The 18,746-nt window shown below is 37.4% G+C and overlaps 1 protein-coding gene across 2 annotated transcripts in view; it reads right to left on the bottom strand.

The window, feature by feature from the left end:
- The window catches only part of LOC145692619 (uncharacterized), a 67,602-nt gene that overhangs the window by 19,129 nt on the left and 29,727 nt on the right, over nucleotides 1–18,746 (bottom strand). For both annotated transcript variants that reach the window (XM_081767942.1, XM_081767943.1), the window contains one exon: nucleotides 4,883–5,403. In XM_081767942.1, coding sequence (XP_081624068.1) covers nucleotides 4,883–5,328 — 446 coding nt within the window. In that variant the 5' untranslated portion in view covers nucleotides 5,329–5,403. The remainder of the gene's footprint in view (nucleotides 1–4,882; nucleotides 5,404–18,746) is intronic.

Here is an 18,746-nt window from a genome sequence, read left to right as displayed (position 1 = left end):
TACGAAATTTCCTCTGGTGGATAATCAGCATTTTCACAGTAATACTTCACCCCCTCTCACATAAAATGGTAGTGTAATCTATGAGTTCGTACTACTGCTGAAAAAGGGTGTGTTTGTATAGTCATGCAAATGTAGTGTGCCCATCACGTGTTCGGTAAGTTGAATAGCAGTTTCTCAAGGAACCTTCACAACTGTACACGCCAATTGCGCAAGCGCCAGTGTTTCAGAGCCCATGAGAACAGCAGAGCATATCATTCAAAATCTCGTTGTTGCATAAGCAGAAATAACCAATTCAACCATAAAACACAAGTGGCCTAATGCGTTGATAGTCAATATACGAGGGTAATTTAACTCGAAGTGGCAATATAATTGTGAAATGGAATGTAGTGAAAATGAAATGAAATCTTTGAGTTTTACGTCCCACGATTATGCCGGTTAGGCTAAAGGAGACGGTGATGATGAGAGATGAGTGAAATGGTGGAATGAGGAAAGTGGGAGGAAACGGGAGAAAACCCACGCACACGTAGAATGTAGTGATTCACTCACCTGAAGAAACTTACAGTGATTCGATGTAGTCTCCGCCAGCCTGTTGAACCCTTCGCTAGATGTCTGGTAACCGTTAAATACCTGTCAAAGCCCCACGTTGTGAGAGGGTGTTGACAGTGCGCCCTAAGGCACGAACAATGCTGGGAATGTCCCTGAAACGTTTCCCCTGAGAGGTACTTTCATTTTCGGGAAAGATCGAACTCGCAGGGACTCATATCCGGGAAGTATGGCGGGTGCTCCAGTATCTCCCAACCCCATTGTCGTGTAGGAGAATTGGTCCAGAATCCAGGAGGTGTGGACGTTTGCGCCGCTATGCTGGTCGCAAATGGTCATTGAGATATGAAGCATAGTATGCAGCGTTGACGGTAACGCCCTGCGGAACTTGATGTGGCAGGATAATGCCTTCGTGGTCGTATGACATTATCATCATCACCCTCAAGTTTGCTGGCTCTTGCCCAAGCTTTTTCGGTCGTGGAGATTCTGGGTGTTGACTGACTGACGTTTCAATAAGGCTTGTAGGACTTCCCCACGTTTCGTCACTTGCAATAATGCGGTGCAAGAAGTCATCACCTTCCTCATTGTAACGTTGAAGGTGTTGGCGCGCACGTTCCCACCTATGACACTTTCAAAATCGGTCAGAGCAATCGGTACCCATCTGGCTGCAATTTTCAACATTCCAAGATCTTGTGTTAGCATGCAGAACACTGTTCCGGAAGAAATATTAGGCTCCTGTGGCAATTCACTACAAGTCCAGCGCCGATCACCATCAAGCAGTGTCCGTAGTATTACAATACGAATTTCGTCCGTAGCCGTTCCAATATGCCCTCCGCCGTGTATTTTATTTGTTGAATGTCGTTCCGCCTGAAATGCTGCAACCCATCTCGCCACTGTCCGATACGGTAGAGCAGCTTCACCACAGGCCTATACTAATCCTCTGTGGATCGGCTTAGCATTTTGCCCTCGTGTCACCTGGAATTTGATAAAACACACGCTGTTCTGCAGGCGTGAACACTGCGTTAGGTTGGTATTTCAAACAACAATCACTAACAATGTCTACTCGCAACATACATGTAATATGGGACAGCAGCAGCGTTGAATTGACCCGTACACATCCACGGAACACACTACGTTCGTCATTTGTCTCCAATCGTGAGGGGGTTCCCAGTTCGAGTTAAATGACCCTCGTATATAGCAGAAGTTAGCACGAAAGTTCTCATGTCATATATAAAAATTTGAAGTATCCAACAGTAAGTGCGCAAACTAATAAAAAAAAAAAAATATTAGTCAGACAGGAAGCGTTAACCTGTAACGTGGTGTTTCTTGATCTTCAACTCTGCAAAATGTTGTCCTAAGATATATGACTACGTTTATGTAACTTGAAGCGGAAATTGTTAATCATTACAGTAAGGAAAAATTCGAAATACTTGGAGGCATATCTGTATATGACGCGTCTCTCTACACTGTATTTGACCAAAATTTAAGTTACCACATGTGTGTAGAAACCCAAAGATGAAATGGTACATTGTCTGTTATGATAAAATACTGTCTACAAGGCACAGCAACTGGAAAAATTCTGAAATTGGACAAGGAGTCAAAGATTACCTATGACAACCCATCCGTACATACCATATATTTTTTAAATAAAAACGAGGCACATCGAACACTGCTAATTAAGACTAAAAAAATAACGAGAAAGTGTTCCATCGCCATATATGAACATTATTTTCTCCGGAAAAAGGCATTAGCATACATGTAAATTAAAAATGCATGAATATATCTCGTTCGAAATACGGCGTACAATTAGCACAAAATAAACAAGTACAATTTTTATGTGTATGGTAGAAATACTTAGCTAATATGTTATTCTTAAACACATATAAATAGTACATTGATCGATAACCAATCACAGAAAAGAAAATGTTAATTATTCATGCATGGAAATTATTAGTTAATTATGGGCATAAGGATAACAAACTAACGTTAGTAATTTATTTATAGCGTTGTTAGAACGGATTGAAAGGAAAATACTACATAAAAGTATAACACAGATGCATATACTATTCATTATATACAGCTACTAAGAACGTAACTGTCACCACATTTACCACGTAAATAGTAATTTTGCCCTCGTCACCAAAGATGTGTTCGCGGTATCCACAAACAAGAAACTGAAACTTACTTTACAACTTGTAGCATTCTTCTCACTTTTTTCCCTTTCGTACGACGCTTATCAAACAGAAACCAATGGGTGGTATAGAACTAAAACTAACAGACCCCATTTAATTAACTGTGGGTTTTATGAGGCTTAAATTTTTGCTTAATCTCGGGAAGGAAATATGAGAATTGGAGTTAAAACCAGATGATGTCAATGAAGTGTTAGACCTGAACGAATGGACCTTACAAAAGAACTTTAGACATAATTACGACTACAATAATGCACATAAGCACTATTTGGCATGAACGAAAATTATACTTGAAGATTGAAGGTAAAACTGAAGGAAAGAAATACACACAAGTCATCGGTTTCAAACATCCAATACAAATCACGTTAATAAATTTCTCTTCATTTGAGGAAAAGTTATACTCAACACGTTCACATGAGGTTGGTGGTTATTGTGGTTTGGTTCTTGAGGTCCCATGTAGATGGCGTACGCGTCATTGGTGTGAGAGATCTGGGATCTATTCCCAGCAGGATATTATATGGTTCGGATATAGAGTTAGGCTGAAGGTCCATGTCCCATATACCCTCGCTGCTCAACCGGACGCTAAACTCGAAATCTAATCCAATACAGTCTTCGTTAGACCCATTGATCGTGTTTACAGGACAGTTTCTCTCAGTTAACCTCGTATGTTGGTACATTGTTTTATTACACTTTGATCCATTGCTTTGAAACAGAAAACAGTGCAGTGAATCCAGAATCATCATATTTTTCCACATATGAGATAAATAATGAAACTAGAAAACAATTGTTCCAAAACCTAATGTGCATGAAAGAAATAAGAATACTTCAGCTACTTTTATGTTCTGAAATGGTTTACATTTTCTTCCAGACGCGCATGAGCAACAGATGTTCAAACGAGTTTTACTAACATTATCAGATTATTTTGTGCATGTATTAAACATACAAATATCGGAAAAGTATTTTTGACTTAATTTGAAACAGACAAAGAATTCTTTAAACATCTAAGTGCTTCTGAAATGTAAGTGTCCCTTAGTAGTAGTTTAAAATCATGTACTTTTGCCTTTTGAGTGAAAGATTGTGTGTAATTACTCTCAGTAAAAGTGGGGAATCAAGTTGGAGAATTACAAATGAAACTGCAATGAAGAAAAATTTGCAAGACATCTATTGACCTGTATTCCACCACACATTCACACTTTAGCTTTATTGCTGAAGAAGTATGCAAACTTACTGATGAACTATTATGCACTTCAGTGTTGGTTTGGTTTTGTGTGACGTAAATTTTGGTCAAATAAGGGAGAACACGGTGAGTGTCTTACACAGAGATGTTTCAGATTACTTTGTCTTACTTCTTACTGTAGAGATCAACAACATCCTCGCACCCAGTTACACAAACACAGTCATATATCTTATGGCTTTTTTTTTTTTTCAGAATTGGGGATCAAGTCACCACGTCTTGCCTTGAACTTCCTGTCTAACCAGACAAATCTTTTTCCTTACTTTTGTTTGACCGCTTACTGCTGAATTTTGATACTTATGGCGTGAGAAATTTTGTGCTTCCGCTCTAAAATGTGGCCTCAAGAAAAGTCAAACATTTCTCAGGGGAATGAAAAGGAATTGATCTAATAACAAACGTGTGCTGTAAGTACATGGCAACGATTCCCGTCCAGTATCATCACAAATATCGGTGTAAAAATACTACTGCTACTAATAGCAGTGCAAAGTCATACGATGAGGCTCGCCATCATATGTTGCGCACTAAACAAATACTTCCTATTCCACATAGTATTTCAGAATACTTTTATTAAGTAGTCTTTGTACCTGACAGCTGTTTATATCTTGTTTAAATTAATGCTGAGTGAAAGTTTTGTGTGCAAGCACCTGTTTATAAGAAGAATCGCTCTTCACATTACTCAAAAGCATATGAGTATAATCCTAAAACTCAAGGTTTGGAGCAAGGAGGAGGTTTATAGGAATTTGCCGTTACGTTTGAACACTTACTTCAAGGCTACGCATATGTTTCTTTATGTGTTCAAATATTTGCAATTCCAGTAACTCAGTTTAAGCTAAACGAAAAACCTATTATTGCAGCTGTTGAAAAAACATTTATACAAGATATTTTTGAAAAAAAAAAAAATAACAGCATTTATACGTACCTGAGGGTCTGAGCATTGCTACCTGCTTCTCGATTACTCTCTTGAATGTCCTTTTCGTTATATTTTTTACCCCCAATAGTGGCAGATTCTTCCGAATTGTGTGTACGATCGGTGGATATTGGTTTCATATTGCTGTAAAAACGTTTGAGGTTTACATCAGCTGTTGATAAACGCTTGACCAAACATATTGCTTTCGAAGTTAGTTTCCAATCTGATATTGTTTCAACTTTATTACTTTCTGATGCGATAGTCTCTCCTTCCGTCGCATCTTTTCGTTCCTCACTATCTGAACGTATTTTTAGGGGATCTTTATGATCATTGGTGTTACTAGCACACAGTTTATAATTACATTCTTCAGATGATTCGATTTCTGTTTTCATTTCAATTTTAACCGGAACATTTTGTCTCTTCATTTCAACTTTATTACAAGCAAGGTCTAAATCCATTTTGCTATCACAAGATGTGTTGACGTTGGATATTTGAAACCTTCAGCATTTCATTCTCAAGAGAAACAAAGAAATCTGAAAGCAATAAGAAAAATATAATTCGTTTTAATTAAATTTATAAGCTGGCTGGGGGAAGAAAATGGTAAGTGCAACTTCTTGTGAAATTGAATTAGTGGGTGAAATGGTTTGGCATTAGACAAGGAATGTAAAAGATATTGAAACTAGTATTTTAAATATCGAAATTTTGCTACTAGTGATATTAAATACTGATATAACTAAATATTGAAAATACAGAACCATACCGAACTATCGAAATACTCATACTGTAAACACACCCATGCAATATATTACAATATTGCCTTTTTTATATACCTAAGTACATTTTACCAAAGTACGATACTTGCTTTTTTGTTCTTAAATAAAGCTACAAGTTCGCAACGTACGACCAGTGTTGCATAAGGAGAGAAAACGCCAAAACTAAAATTTCCTCTGCTACATTACTAATTTTAATTTCATAAATAAAATGTAATGTTATACCAATTTTCCACTTAAAAAGCGATAACATTTCCAAGGCGCAGTGTAATATTTTAAAGAAAGATTTACTCGTTCTTCCCAGTTTTTCGTTTTTACTTAAGTACCTGTAGCGCTAGAAAATTCTAGTTAATTTTATTTTGTAGCGGTTGCTGCGAATTTTAATTTGATGATCTTGCTTTGCACTATTTGATAGTCATTGGATTTTCTTCTAGCAAGTTTGGGTTGTATCGGTGTTTAGCGTCCATTGTAGCACCAATGTTATATAAAACAAGGACATACTAGTTAATTGTGGAAATGAACCGGTCTTTTTGTGGAAAAGTTCCACAGGCTAACCACAGAGCAATTAGAGAGTGCTTATATAAAGGAGTAGTGGGGAATGTACCTACTTAATGTTTTATAGAGCAGCGCATGTGCACCTTAAATTTACGAAAGAATAATCCTTTAACAAGTTACATACCCTATATTTGACTGAAATATTTTATTAAAATATATCCGCTCTCATGGTAGGAAAACTGCCTAAACCTAAGGGTAACTAACGTAATCCAATTAATATGCATTAATGAGCAAATTGTGTAGGGCAGTAGCTGTAGACACCGAAATCAAAAATGTTAGTAAATATACAGATAAAGGAAGTTGTTTTCTCTAAATAACATCGTGTCTTTGTACGTCAGAATTCGGAGTACGTTAGTTCTGATTAGAAAATATTATGGAACCACATTTGCACCAGTTTAGTCGATGATTTTGTCGTTTCTCCGGTTACACCATAATCCTGTTGCTACAGAGCTTCTGTAGTTTCAGGGCAAAATTTGTGACACATGGTTTGAACAGGTTTGTTTTTAAATCTAACTTAACTTAATTCACGGAATTCCCAGATACCGAAACAAACAATAGTCTGACAGTGACAAACCCGTGTTATACGGTAGATAAATCCTAATGTAGCAAGAAAGTTTCGGCCAGTTGACACGTGATTGGCTTTTGGCTTTCTACGCTTGCTCTTTTAACGCGTGCCTTCATAATCTGCTTTTGCTGTACTTGCAAGTGATACCGGTACTTTAGATCATTCGCAGATCGTCATAACATCACTGGTCGTTTATTGGCAATTGTCTTCCAGCCAGCGTAAAACGCTCTAGTCAAGTTCAAGTAGAACGCTGAATGCAAGGTTGCCCTCAAGTCACTTCATTACTGTAATCCAGTTTGCGTCATGCACTTGATGACTTCGAATGCAAGTTTACAGCAAGCAAATACAGGACTTCGTTCCCTATGATGAGTATAAAAATATCAATTTTCGGAAGTTTTTTTTAGCTTATCCTATTATCTTTCACGAGACATTTTCGTTATATAATAGAGTACAATAACTTTACTTTTTTAAATTTGGGAGTCATCGTTTCCTTTGATGAGTATTGATTTTGGAGCCTTATTTTGTTATATGGAGGCGTATTTTAAAATTTGATAAGTACTTTGTGATCCATTTTTGTTCCATTTCAGGGGTGAACATGGATACCTTGCAATCGTCCCGAGTTCGATTCTTGGTGCTAGTTTAGGAAATTATGAATTTAACGTCCCCACGAAAACGATGGTGATGAGAAATGATAGGACGAAACAGGGGAAAACATGAACTTACTTAACTGAGGATTGAAGCAGGGACCTCACACATTAGAGACAAGCGCTAAGCGACCGTGCCCCATTGAGAAGTTTTAGTTTGTTGATTACTACGTTATAGACAATGTAATGGTCCCGAGTTTGATTCTTGGTGCTAGTGTTAGGAAATTTTAACGTCACCTTGAAACGATGATGAGAAATGATGAAATGAGAAAACATCATAAACTTACTTGGCTGAGGATTGAAGCAGAGACCTCACACATCAGAAATAAGCGCTGAGCCACCATGTCACCTTCGGTGCGAGCAGTTTTTGCGTATGAAAAGTACATGAACAGATTATGTTACATTACACATTTTCTGCTCGTTGTTACGCATAGAAGTTTGTTATTGTGAAATTGCAGAATGTGCTTTTACGAAGAGTACTACATCAGCATTTTTTGTCAGCTGACGGACTTTTAAAGCTCAACTTTACATTTATGTCAAAGACAGTTTCGTAACATCGATGAGTGTTACATTTTTCAATCAAGTTTAAGGAAAATGAATCAGATTTTAGATGTGTTAATTTAAATGTAGTAAGAAACTAACGAGTCAACAGTATGATGTCATGATCGAAATTGCGATACTAGATGTAACGATTGATGTGTAAGGAGAAAAACGTGAATAATGTCACAACCAATCAGATTGTTTCTTACATCGTTTTGGCTCATGATACATGATGAAAGCTGTGTTTTCATTAGTTCTCCGTGATTTCATTTATTAATTTCCTCGTTTTTTGATTGGCTGATAGTGATGTCACTTTATAGTTGAACACGTTTCAGACCTAAATAAAATTCTTAATTTCATTTTTCAAGTCCTACTTCCACGAAGATCGTGATTGAACGAAGGTGTACCTCTAGTGTCAGCGTGACTTTACTCCGTTCCTTGAATTTGAGGTAAGTCATTAAGAGTTTATCCTCAGACAAGTTTATAATCAATATCAATGGAGTGCTTTTGAAATGTATTACGCATGAGGATAACATTGTTGTTACTGTTTTATTTTAGCATGAAATATTTAGTCTATGGGAAAGCAAATGGAAGAGTAAGTGAGAGTACCCTCACTTCCTTGACCGGGGATCGAATTAGGAACACCCCACACATTAGAAGTAAGCACGAGAAATGATATGATTTGTTGATTTTTGGTTTAGCGTCCCTTCAGTAGTGAGGTTAGGAATACAGCTTAATGTTGAATCTGAGCGCATACTGGTTGATGAACCCGGGCCAGAGATGCGTAACGCTAACCACTTAGCTATGAGGAAGCTCAGTTTCTGAAAGTTACCATTAACGTAAACAAAATTTTAGTTTTCAAAAAACTACGCACGAATTTGTTCCCTTACACAGTGAGACGTGGACCTTCAGTTTATCTCCCGCCGAGAATCGAATTCGAGTCTTCCCTGCCTTAGCTCGAGAAAAGCAAGCGCATGAGATTTTGTTCCCGTTTCATGTTCGTCATACGTTTTAAAGTTCAGTGTGAGGGAAAAAATGCTTACTACAATGGTTCTCTCACCTGAGTTGGAAAACAATTTCATTCATTCTTTTTATCACTACGGTCAATTACATGTTGATGTTGGTCCCGGGTTTGATTTCCAGTATGACGGCAATAAAAATTTTTATCAGTAGAACTATTTGAGATATGATAATTCTTTTGGGATTGGTCGTGTAGTCATTTTGATACCGTTAAACGTGATAGACATCTCTGATTTAGGAATTCAATTTTAATTCGTGCTTTTTTCTCTTGTTTTAGATATTTGTTTTCTTTGCCATTCCTTTTTTGTTTACCTTACCTTTTTTCCTATTTGAATATAGCTACTTCTGGCTTTACTGTTTTACGAGAAATCAATAGACATTATAGGCGTTTTAATCTTGAAGGACGAATGCTGAAAATTCAAATTAATGCTCCGACCAGTGACACCGATATTGTTGAGTGGGTTCAGACCTCCTTTCAACAGATGTTGGATTACTTATTGGAAAATGCTGACGAATCATCGATGGTTGGATTATCGATTTTATCTCATGATGAGAAGAACAAGCCATTTTATTTATATTTTCGGCGTGCAAGTAATCTGACATTGGAGACTTTATGGGCTTCCTTTGATCGCATCCTTCAAAGTAACTATAGTTTTCTCATGAACGAACCGTTCATTGTACATTTTCATCATGTGGATGTGCCCCGTGGATTTGGAAGAATGCGTCGAGGTCTTTTATCAAACGACGAGTTACTAAAACGCAAGAATGGCATTCTACGAGTAAAAAACACCGGCAAGAAATGTTTAGCTTATGCAATTGTGATTGCTATTGGCCTAAAGAAATATAAGGATACAAATAAGAAACTGTACAGACAATATCAGGACCAAAGAAAGTGTGTCGTTCTCCCTGACGTAAATGAACTTTTGTCTAGATCCTCAGTGAATATAGATCATGGGGGATACGTGGAAGAATTGCGAAAATTGCACCGCTACTTGACCGATTATAAACTTACCGTATATACCAGCTTTTCCGGAGAAGATATTCTGTATGAAGGACTTGGTGGCGAAGACAAAATTCCAATCAATTTAATGTGCATTAATTCTCATTATGACATCATCACGTCATTAACGTCTGTTTTTTCTACTGTGTATTATTGTGCTGCATGTCACAAAAAATATAATAACAGGAATAGACACGTCAAGAACTGTTCGGCCATGTGTGAGAAATGTTTGCAGAAACCGGCATGCAGTAAGACCAATCCATGCAGAAACCGAGAAGCAGTGCCCAGAATGCAATTGTGAATCTTATGGTGAAACATGCTATAGAAATCATCTGACTGTACCATATCATAAGGGCCTGCCAATATGCAAGATGGTGAAACAGTGGTTTATGCATTTATTCGTTTGTCCATACAGGGGAAAGACATCATTGTACAGATTATTTTTGTAATGTACGTCGTAAACACGTTATGTCTACCCACCAATGCTACATGAAGCCTGATACGACTCAATTAAAATCTGGAGTTCCATCAATGTTACATGCCAAGAAGGCTATGCTTGTCTTCTATGATATCGAAGCCACACAGATTACTTTCTTCGATGAAGACACGTTCATTCATAAGCCCAATTTACTGGTGGCCCAACAAGTATGTTACAACTGTGTTCAAGATGAAGATATACATCATCCGTGTGAAGTTTGTGGACAGCGGGAACATATTTTTCAAAATGATCCGATCAATGCCTTTCTTGCGTATTTGCGTCAACCACGACCCAACATCAAGCTTATTGTATGTTTGGCACATAACTCTAAGGGATATGATGGTCATTTTATTCTTAAATCTTTAGTGGAAGAACATGAATTGGAATCTACTTTGATCTTGAACGGAGCAAAAATTTTAAGCATGAAAGTGAATCACTTATCGTTTATTGACTCCTTAAATTTCATGCCAATGGCTTTAAGTAAATTATCCAAGGCATTTCATTTACCAGCGACCAAAGGATATTTTCCACACTTTTTTAATACTGCTGCAAATCAAACGTATGTGGGAAAATTACCGGACATCCATTATTATGGTGCAGATGAAATGAAAGTGGATGAACGAGAGAAATTCATGCCATGGTACAACGGACACCAGAACGATACGTTTATTTTCCAAGAAGAATTGGTGAACTATTGTGTCCAGGACGTCAACGTACTTCGAATGGCTTGTATATCTTTCATGACCACTTTTGAACAAGAAACTCACGTCAATCCTTTCCTGGAGGCTACCACTTTGGCGAGTGCGTGCAATTTAGTGTTTCGACGAAATTTCTTAAAACCCAATACTATTAGCATTCTCCCTGCACGAGGATATCGTCACAGGAATAATCAGTCACGGATTGCTTTGCAGTGGTTTGCCTACATGGAGAAAAAATGACCATCCAATTCTACGTGCTGCAAGAGGAAAAGAAGTTTATGTGGCTGGTTTTCAATCTGGATGGCTACTACAAACATCCCGACACTGAAGACGAACACGTGTATGAATTTCAAGGCTGCAGAATCCATGCCTGTTCTCTATGCGTCCCTACAGGCCGTGATCAGCCCATTTATGAGAACTCCGAAGAAACGATGAACTATCGCTACGAGAGAACACAGCGTAAAATGAAATTATTACGATCCATGGGATATAAAGTACATTGGGAATGTGAATTTCATCAAGTGTTAAAATCCAATCCAGCATTGGCCACTTCTTTAAGCACACATCCTAATACTAGAAAGACACCGTTAAATCCAAGAGACAGCTTCTATGGTGGCCGTGTTAATGCCATTAAATTGTATCACGTCGCAAATGAAAATGAAGGCGAAGAAATTAAATTTTTGGATATCGTTTCACTGTATCCTTATGTGAATAAATGTGGACGGTATCCAATAGGGCACCCACGAATATATCTACAGGGAGATCCAGAAATGCCCGCCATTCAAGATGTCAACGGATTAGTCAAGTTAAAGATTTTGCCTAGCAGAAATGTTTCATCCAGTACTGCCATTTCGCTCAAATAAGAAGTTGTTTCCACTTTGTGCTGCTGCCTGTGCCACAGCATTAAATCAAGATTCTGAATGTACACATTCCGACAGTGAACGAAGTCTAACAGGAACGTGGGTGTCCTATGAAATTCAAAAAGCCATTGAACTTGGGTATAAAGTCATTGAAATTTACGAAATTTGGGATTACGACATCACCGTATATGATCCAGAACCCAAGACTGGCGGATTATTCAGCGAATACATTAACACATTTTTGAAATCTAAGCTGGAAGCTTCTGGATGGCCCGCCAATTGCGTCACCGAAGAAGAAAAGCAGCAGTATATTCAAATGGTACAACAACGTGAAGGCATAACTTTGGATGCAGCAAATATAATGACAAATTCAGCACGTCGTAGTCTTGCAAAACTCTGTTTGAACGCCTTCTCGGGACGATTCGCTATAAGAGACAATTTCAGCCAAACGACCATCATTAACGACCCCAAAGAACTGTATCAGAAATTAACTGCTCCAGATATAAAAGTCAACCAAATTTTACCTGTTAATGATTCGTTGTTATACCTTTATTGGCAGTATGAAGATGATGTTCCAGTACAAAATCACAATGCTAATGTTGTCCTTGGAGCATTTACAACGTGTCTAGCTCGTCTGGAAGTCTACAAATATTTAGAATTGCTGCAAGAAAGAGTACTATATTTCGATACAGATTCCGTAATATTCACGCAGCGACCATCAGAGCCCACAATAGAACCAGAAGTATTTCTTGGTTCAATGTCAAACGAACTGGAATCAATTGGACCAAAAGCATACATTAAAAAATTCGTGTTTGGTGGACCAAAACAGTACGTTTTAGAAATCTACGACCCCGACACGAAATCAACCAGTTATGTATGCAAAATTCGTGATTTACACTCAATTATACAGCTAGTCAAAAGTTAAATTTCAATTGTCTGGAGCAAATGATCGTAAATCAATCCAGTGAAAAAATCTCCATTAGAACGCCACACAAAATTTACAGAACCCACGATCATCAGCTTGTCACACAACCTGAAGAAAAGAAATACAGTTTCAACTATAAAAAACGTTGATTAATACCAGACACATACGAAACATTGCCCTATGGGTATAAAAAAGCCAAAACAGAATAACAGCCGTATTTTTCCCTAATCCCACCATCATCTCCCCCAAAGACGGGCAAAGAATCAAATGCAACACGGGACATGTTTCAACGATGCACGAACGGAGACAAACTCAGGTGACATTACCTTGCAAAAACCAGTGGAGAAAAAAAAAGGAATTCAGGTACGTCATATTTGCTTTTCTTTTCTCACCTCACTCTCTCTTGATCAGTTTATGTTCTTGTTCGATGTTAATAATCTGTTTTCCTTCTTTCACAGGAAACAAAATAAATATTACCACGTATATTTATGTTTTATTTTCCCTTTACAGAATTTGTACCCGTCATGTACACGTCTTTCTTTGAAGAAAAATAAATGCATACCAAGATGAAGAAAAAAAAAGAAATTCTGTATTCTATTTCACATGCTAAAAATAAATGTACAGAAACATGAAAAAAAGTAATTCTGTGTTTTATTTCACATCCTAAAATCAAATTCTTTTCATATACTGCGATTTCAATTTCTTTTATTCTGAATCAGTTTACCGGTAAATAAAATTTCTAAAAATGTTTTACGAAAAAAAAATCAAATTAATTTTTGTTTCAGAACTTTCATTTCGTGTACAAAATAAAAAATTTTGTGTACAAAATAAAATTCTGTTTCAGAAAATTTTTTTGTGTACGAAACAAAAACTGATTCAGAAAAAATTTTTGCGTACAAAATAAAATTGTTTCAGAAAATTTTTTGTGTACGAAACAAAATTGGTTTCAGAATTTTTTTGTGTACGAAACAAAACTGATTCAGAAAATTTTTGTGTACGAAACAAAATTTTCAGAAAAAATTTTGTGTACGAAACAAAATTTTCAGAAAAAATTTTGTGTACGAAACAAAATTCTGTTTCAGAAATTTTTTTGTGTACAAAACAAAAACTCTTTCAGAAAAATTTTTATGTACAAAATTCTGTTTCAGAAAAAATTTTTGTGTACAAAACAAAAATCAGTTTTCGTCACAAAACTGCTCCGACTAAATGAATCGATTCATTCTGATAGTGTTGGCAACACTGGAAAATCTCGCTAAGTATCGCTCAGGCACTGAATTACAGCGAACACAACTAGATTCGAACCAACAACCCTAAACGTCTGATTCATCTCTAAATACAGCCAACTAAACAATAAGGTTATGTTTATACGTTTCAATGCCAATGCTTAGCACTGAGTCAGCAAGGTTTCCTTCAAGGTCAAAGTCGTACACGAAGTAAAAAAATGACAACACAGACCTTCTATCTTTCTATATGAAACATAAACCTAGTGTGAAAACTGCTCACACCGAATTAAGTAATGTAACATAACCTGTCCATGTTCTTTTTATACGCGAAATTGCTCGCACCGAAGGTGGCCTGATGCCTCAGCGCTTATTTCTGATGTTTCAGGTCCCTGCTTCAATCCTCAGTTAAGTAAGTTCATGTTTTCCCATGTTTCGTCCTATCATTTCTCATCACCATCGTTAAATTCAACATTTCCTAAACTAGCACCAAGTATCGAACTCGGGACGATTGCAAGGTATCCATGTTCACCCTGAAGCGGAACAAAATGGATCACAAAGTACTTATCAAATTTTAAAACGTCTCCATATAACGTAATAAGGCTCCAAAGGGAACGATGACTCCCAAATCTAAAAGTAAACCATTGTACTCTATTATGTAACGAAAATGTCTCGTGAAAGATAATAGGATAAGCTAAAAAACGTCCAAATTTTAATATTTTTTATACTCATCAAAGGGAACGAGGTCCCTCTCGTCACGTGGATCAAGGTGATCATATGTGTTCTAAATGATCCTATGCATTCCCTGGCCCCTGAGGAAGCACAAGCAAAATTTCAATAGGTGACGCAATCCCGGGCCAGAGCATCTCTATCTCATTCACATTAATGCTATGGTCCATATGGGGCCCCAAATTGTATAATCAAGAGTGAAATAGGGTCATCCCGACGTCAAACAAACACATTAGCTCGAACCAAATACCTCTACTTCATTCGCACCAATAAGGGACGTGGTGGCTCAGTGGTAGAGCGTTCATCTCTGCTGTATGGGGTCCCTGGTTCAAACTCCCGTGAAAGTAGTTTTGTGATGGGCAACATTATGCTCGGGATACTCCAATTCATTCTTTTCTCATCGTCACCGTCTCCTTTAGCCTAACCGACATAACCGTGGTACGTAAAACTAAAGTTGCGATTTCATTTGCACCAGTGTTAGTCCACGGGATAACAAACTCCAAATTTTATTCCATAAAAGGGAACGAAAAATAAAAAAGCATTCGTAAACCTGTACTAATTCATAACGTAATAAATCGTCAAAACCATATTTTTAGTAAATTTAAAGAATCATCATGACCTCTAATCCAAAACTCTCAATTCAATGACGTCATAGCCGGGCCATGGTACCTCTGACTCATTCGCACCAGCGTGCCTGGCCCCTGAATAAGCATAAGCAAAATTTCAATACGTGACGCAATCCCGGGCCAAAGCATCCCTGATTCATTCAGTATGGTCCATGAGGACCCAAATTGGATAATCAAGAGTGCGATAGGGTGACCCTAATACTACTTCACGCAATCTTTTGTGCACAAGGCTCACTACTTTTGAATTACCGAATAGTGAAAAAATGCTCCTACTGCATCCTAGAACTTGAGATTCATAACAACAAACTGGTTTAGGTCTTCCCTTGGTCACTTATAAATGAATTTTCTACTACTATACCGCTCGTGAAAACGTTTCTATGAGGTTTGTCCATCTATAAAGATATGTGCTTTAATATCAAGCTTTTGTAGAGAGACGTCAGACCAATTCACTCTTTATTAAAATTATTTTGGTACTAGGTCACATGGAAAGTAGTTATATGGCAGAGATGTGCTTCATACTTGGAAGTAATTATTCATTCATGTAGCCACGATGTTTATAAAATGTAAAAAGAATGTAATTATGAATTTACAAATATACACATATTCCTTGCATTTTTGTTAAAGACCAACTCTCACTTAAGGGTAAGAAGATTTTCCATGCACTGAAATCGGTTTCGAAGCCACAGGTACAGTTATTACTTGTCTTAAATTGGTTTTTGTATCACTATACAGGCCCTTAAACGGTAACTGAATGGACTTTCTAGATAGACTGGAGGAACTGCTAAACTTTTTGAGTAGGCCTAGTTTTGGAAATTCTAAGTTAGTCACAGGTGGTGATCTAAATTCTGATTTCGACGTAACAACAACAAAGAATAGTATAGATGACTTAAAAAATCTGTTAAGGCAATTTAACAATTACAAATATGAAGCCAACCAGAGGTCTAGCTTGTCTTGATAACGTATTTATAAATTTCAATTTATGTCAAACTCCTTGTGATGTATCCATATTTCCATTTTCTGATCGTGATTGTGTATGGATAAAATTGGATAATGCACTATTGAGTAAGGAGGTTAATGCCTTTACCACAATGTAAAATAGTTGTCTATAGGCTAATCACTGATGGTAAGGTATCTCAGTTTAAGAATTCACACTGTAACATGAATTGGTTTCAATTGCTGTCGAATTCCAATGCGTCTAATGCACTTTTGGAACGCTTCTTGAATTTATTTCTCTTTACTTTGGCATCTTAATCCCACAAAAAATTTGTACAGTTGATAACAGTCTACTTAAAAAGCCACATTAAGAAAATAATTCCAGCTGGTATACCCGTCAACTATACTCAATGAACAGGTGAGGTGATATTACATTTAAACATATATATTGTCCGTTTACTGTAGCTTGGCGCTGTGTTTTGACACAAAACCTGGCCAGCGAATCTTAGCAGTCCTTCCTCTTCCTTCCCTTTATAGCAGTGGTAACAGTGGCACTAACTCATCAACTTTAGCACTAGTAGGATTTGGTATTTGCAAGTTGCGTAAAATTCGAAACAGTTTACTTCTTCTCTAATCAGGGCCCGTAACTTGTGTGGGGGAGGGGAGGGGCAACTGCCCCCCAGGGAGGTTCCCCGCCGTTCGAAGGGGCCCATTTTGAGGCAAAATTTTCTTAATCCATATACGATACGAACATGAAATTATAAATGAAGCATCAAACAGTTTCACTACATTACATAAAGCAGCGCACAAAAGGTAAATAAAACAAAGTGAGTCGTGGGCCTACTTCACTACAAAACGTTTACTATTAGGAGCCCTAGAAGTAACATTTATTCGTATGGTTTTGAGATTTGTCAATATTGTCGCTTGAATTAATTTCTCATGTATGGAAGGGGCCCAGGGGCGTAAGTAACGGCCCAGCAGACCTTGCCGTGAGGGAGGGCCACAGGCTCCGGGGGAACAAATAATAAGAGAAAGATAGAAAAAGGAGGGCGTTAGGATGAGAAAAAACTTTTTCTAGGAGGCCCAAATACACATATTAATGCTTGCCCCCCAGAAAAAAAATCTAAGTTACGGCGCTGTCTCTAATGTTAATTTATTGGTACACTTCTGCTAATAGTTAACTATATCAGGTTGGTCTGTTTAAACCTTGGTCCGTGGAGAGAAACGATCTTACAGGAGGATAGTATTCAAATTTTAAGAAGTTGGGTAAAAGAGCGAGGATGAGAAAGATGAGAAGAAAGAAAGAAAGAGAATGAAAGAAACACTTCTACATTTACTTCATAATGAATTTAAACACATATAAACGAAAAAGGGATATCGGAACCCACCACCATCATATTTGTGGAAGTGTGGCAACATTCTGGCGTAATATATTTCCCGCCAATTCTGGGGCCTCAGTGTTAGGCCCAATTCTGACCTTACAGCAGTGGCGAATCCAGGGGACGATCGGGGCCCCTCGGAGAGGAAACTTTCTTATTTTATATATTTAAATAAAACCCATCCCAGAGTTTGGAGCTCTTCAAAGTAGCTCTAAGTAGCAGTACTAAAACCCACCGCCCCCCCAGAAGTCTGTCCTGAATCCGCCCCTGCCTTGTCTATGGTTGTTAATATTTATAATTATTGCATCATACTAATCCTTCTCAAAGCTCGTTCAATTAGTATGAAATTCTAGACTTGGCAGTTTGCAACATTGCAAACCTTCACAAACAGACAATAATGTGGCGAGAATATTTCCACCTATACTCGCATCGAAATTCCCAGCCTCTGTTTAAAATCAGTACAAGATGTTTCTGTCGCCTTATCATGAAAACAACGCTGTCCAGCGAACCTAACGGTCTTCGTTTTCTCTGTTTATTGTTTACAATACAAACTGCATGCTTCCAATATTGCCAGGCGTACAAGGTTTTAGCAAACTTTCGAAGAAGAACACTTGTACAAAATTGAGTGTGCATTATATGTAAGGTTGTATTACATAATAACTAACTCGATTTGTCATAACGTTAATATCTCAGTCATCCCAAAAGCAGCAATTTATGTAGTAATAATAATTGTTCTATGACTGTGCAGAAGTAGGTACATTCGGTTCGGCGATTTATGTGCCTGGCAACCATGAATTAACCATGTAGGGGTGAAAAGCAAGGTGTTGAAGCTCGCACTCCAATTGTTGTTTGTAAACAATTTTCCATCCTAGATTGAACGGACAATAACAGAGAGAAAAATGAAGTGACTAGGTCATCTTGTATATGCATCATA

Source organism: Thermobia domestica, chromosome 8 (genome assembly GCF_964235325.1).
Source record: "Thermobia domestica chromosome 8, izTheDome1.hap1.1, whole genome shotgun sequence".
Lineage (NCBI taxonomy): Eukaryota > Metazoa > Arthropoda > Insecta > Zygentoma > Lepismatidae > Thermobia > Thermobia domestica.
The sequence above is the reverse complement of the archived record's forward strand: the minus strand, read 5'-3'. Positions and strand labels throughout refer to the sequence as shown.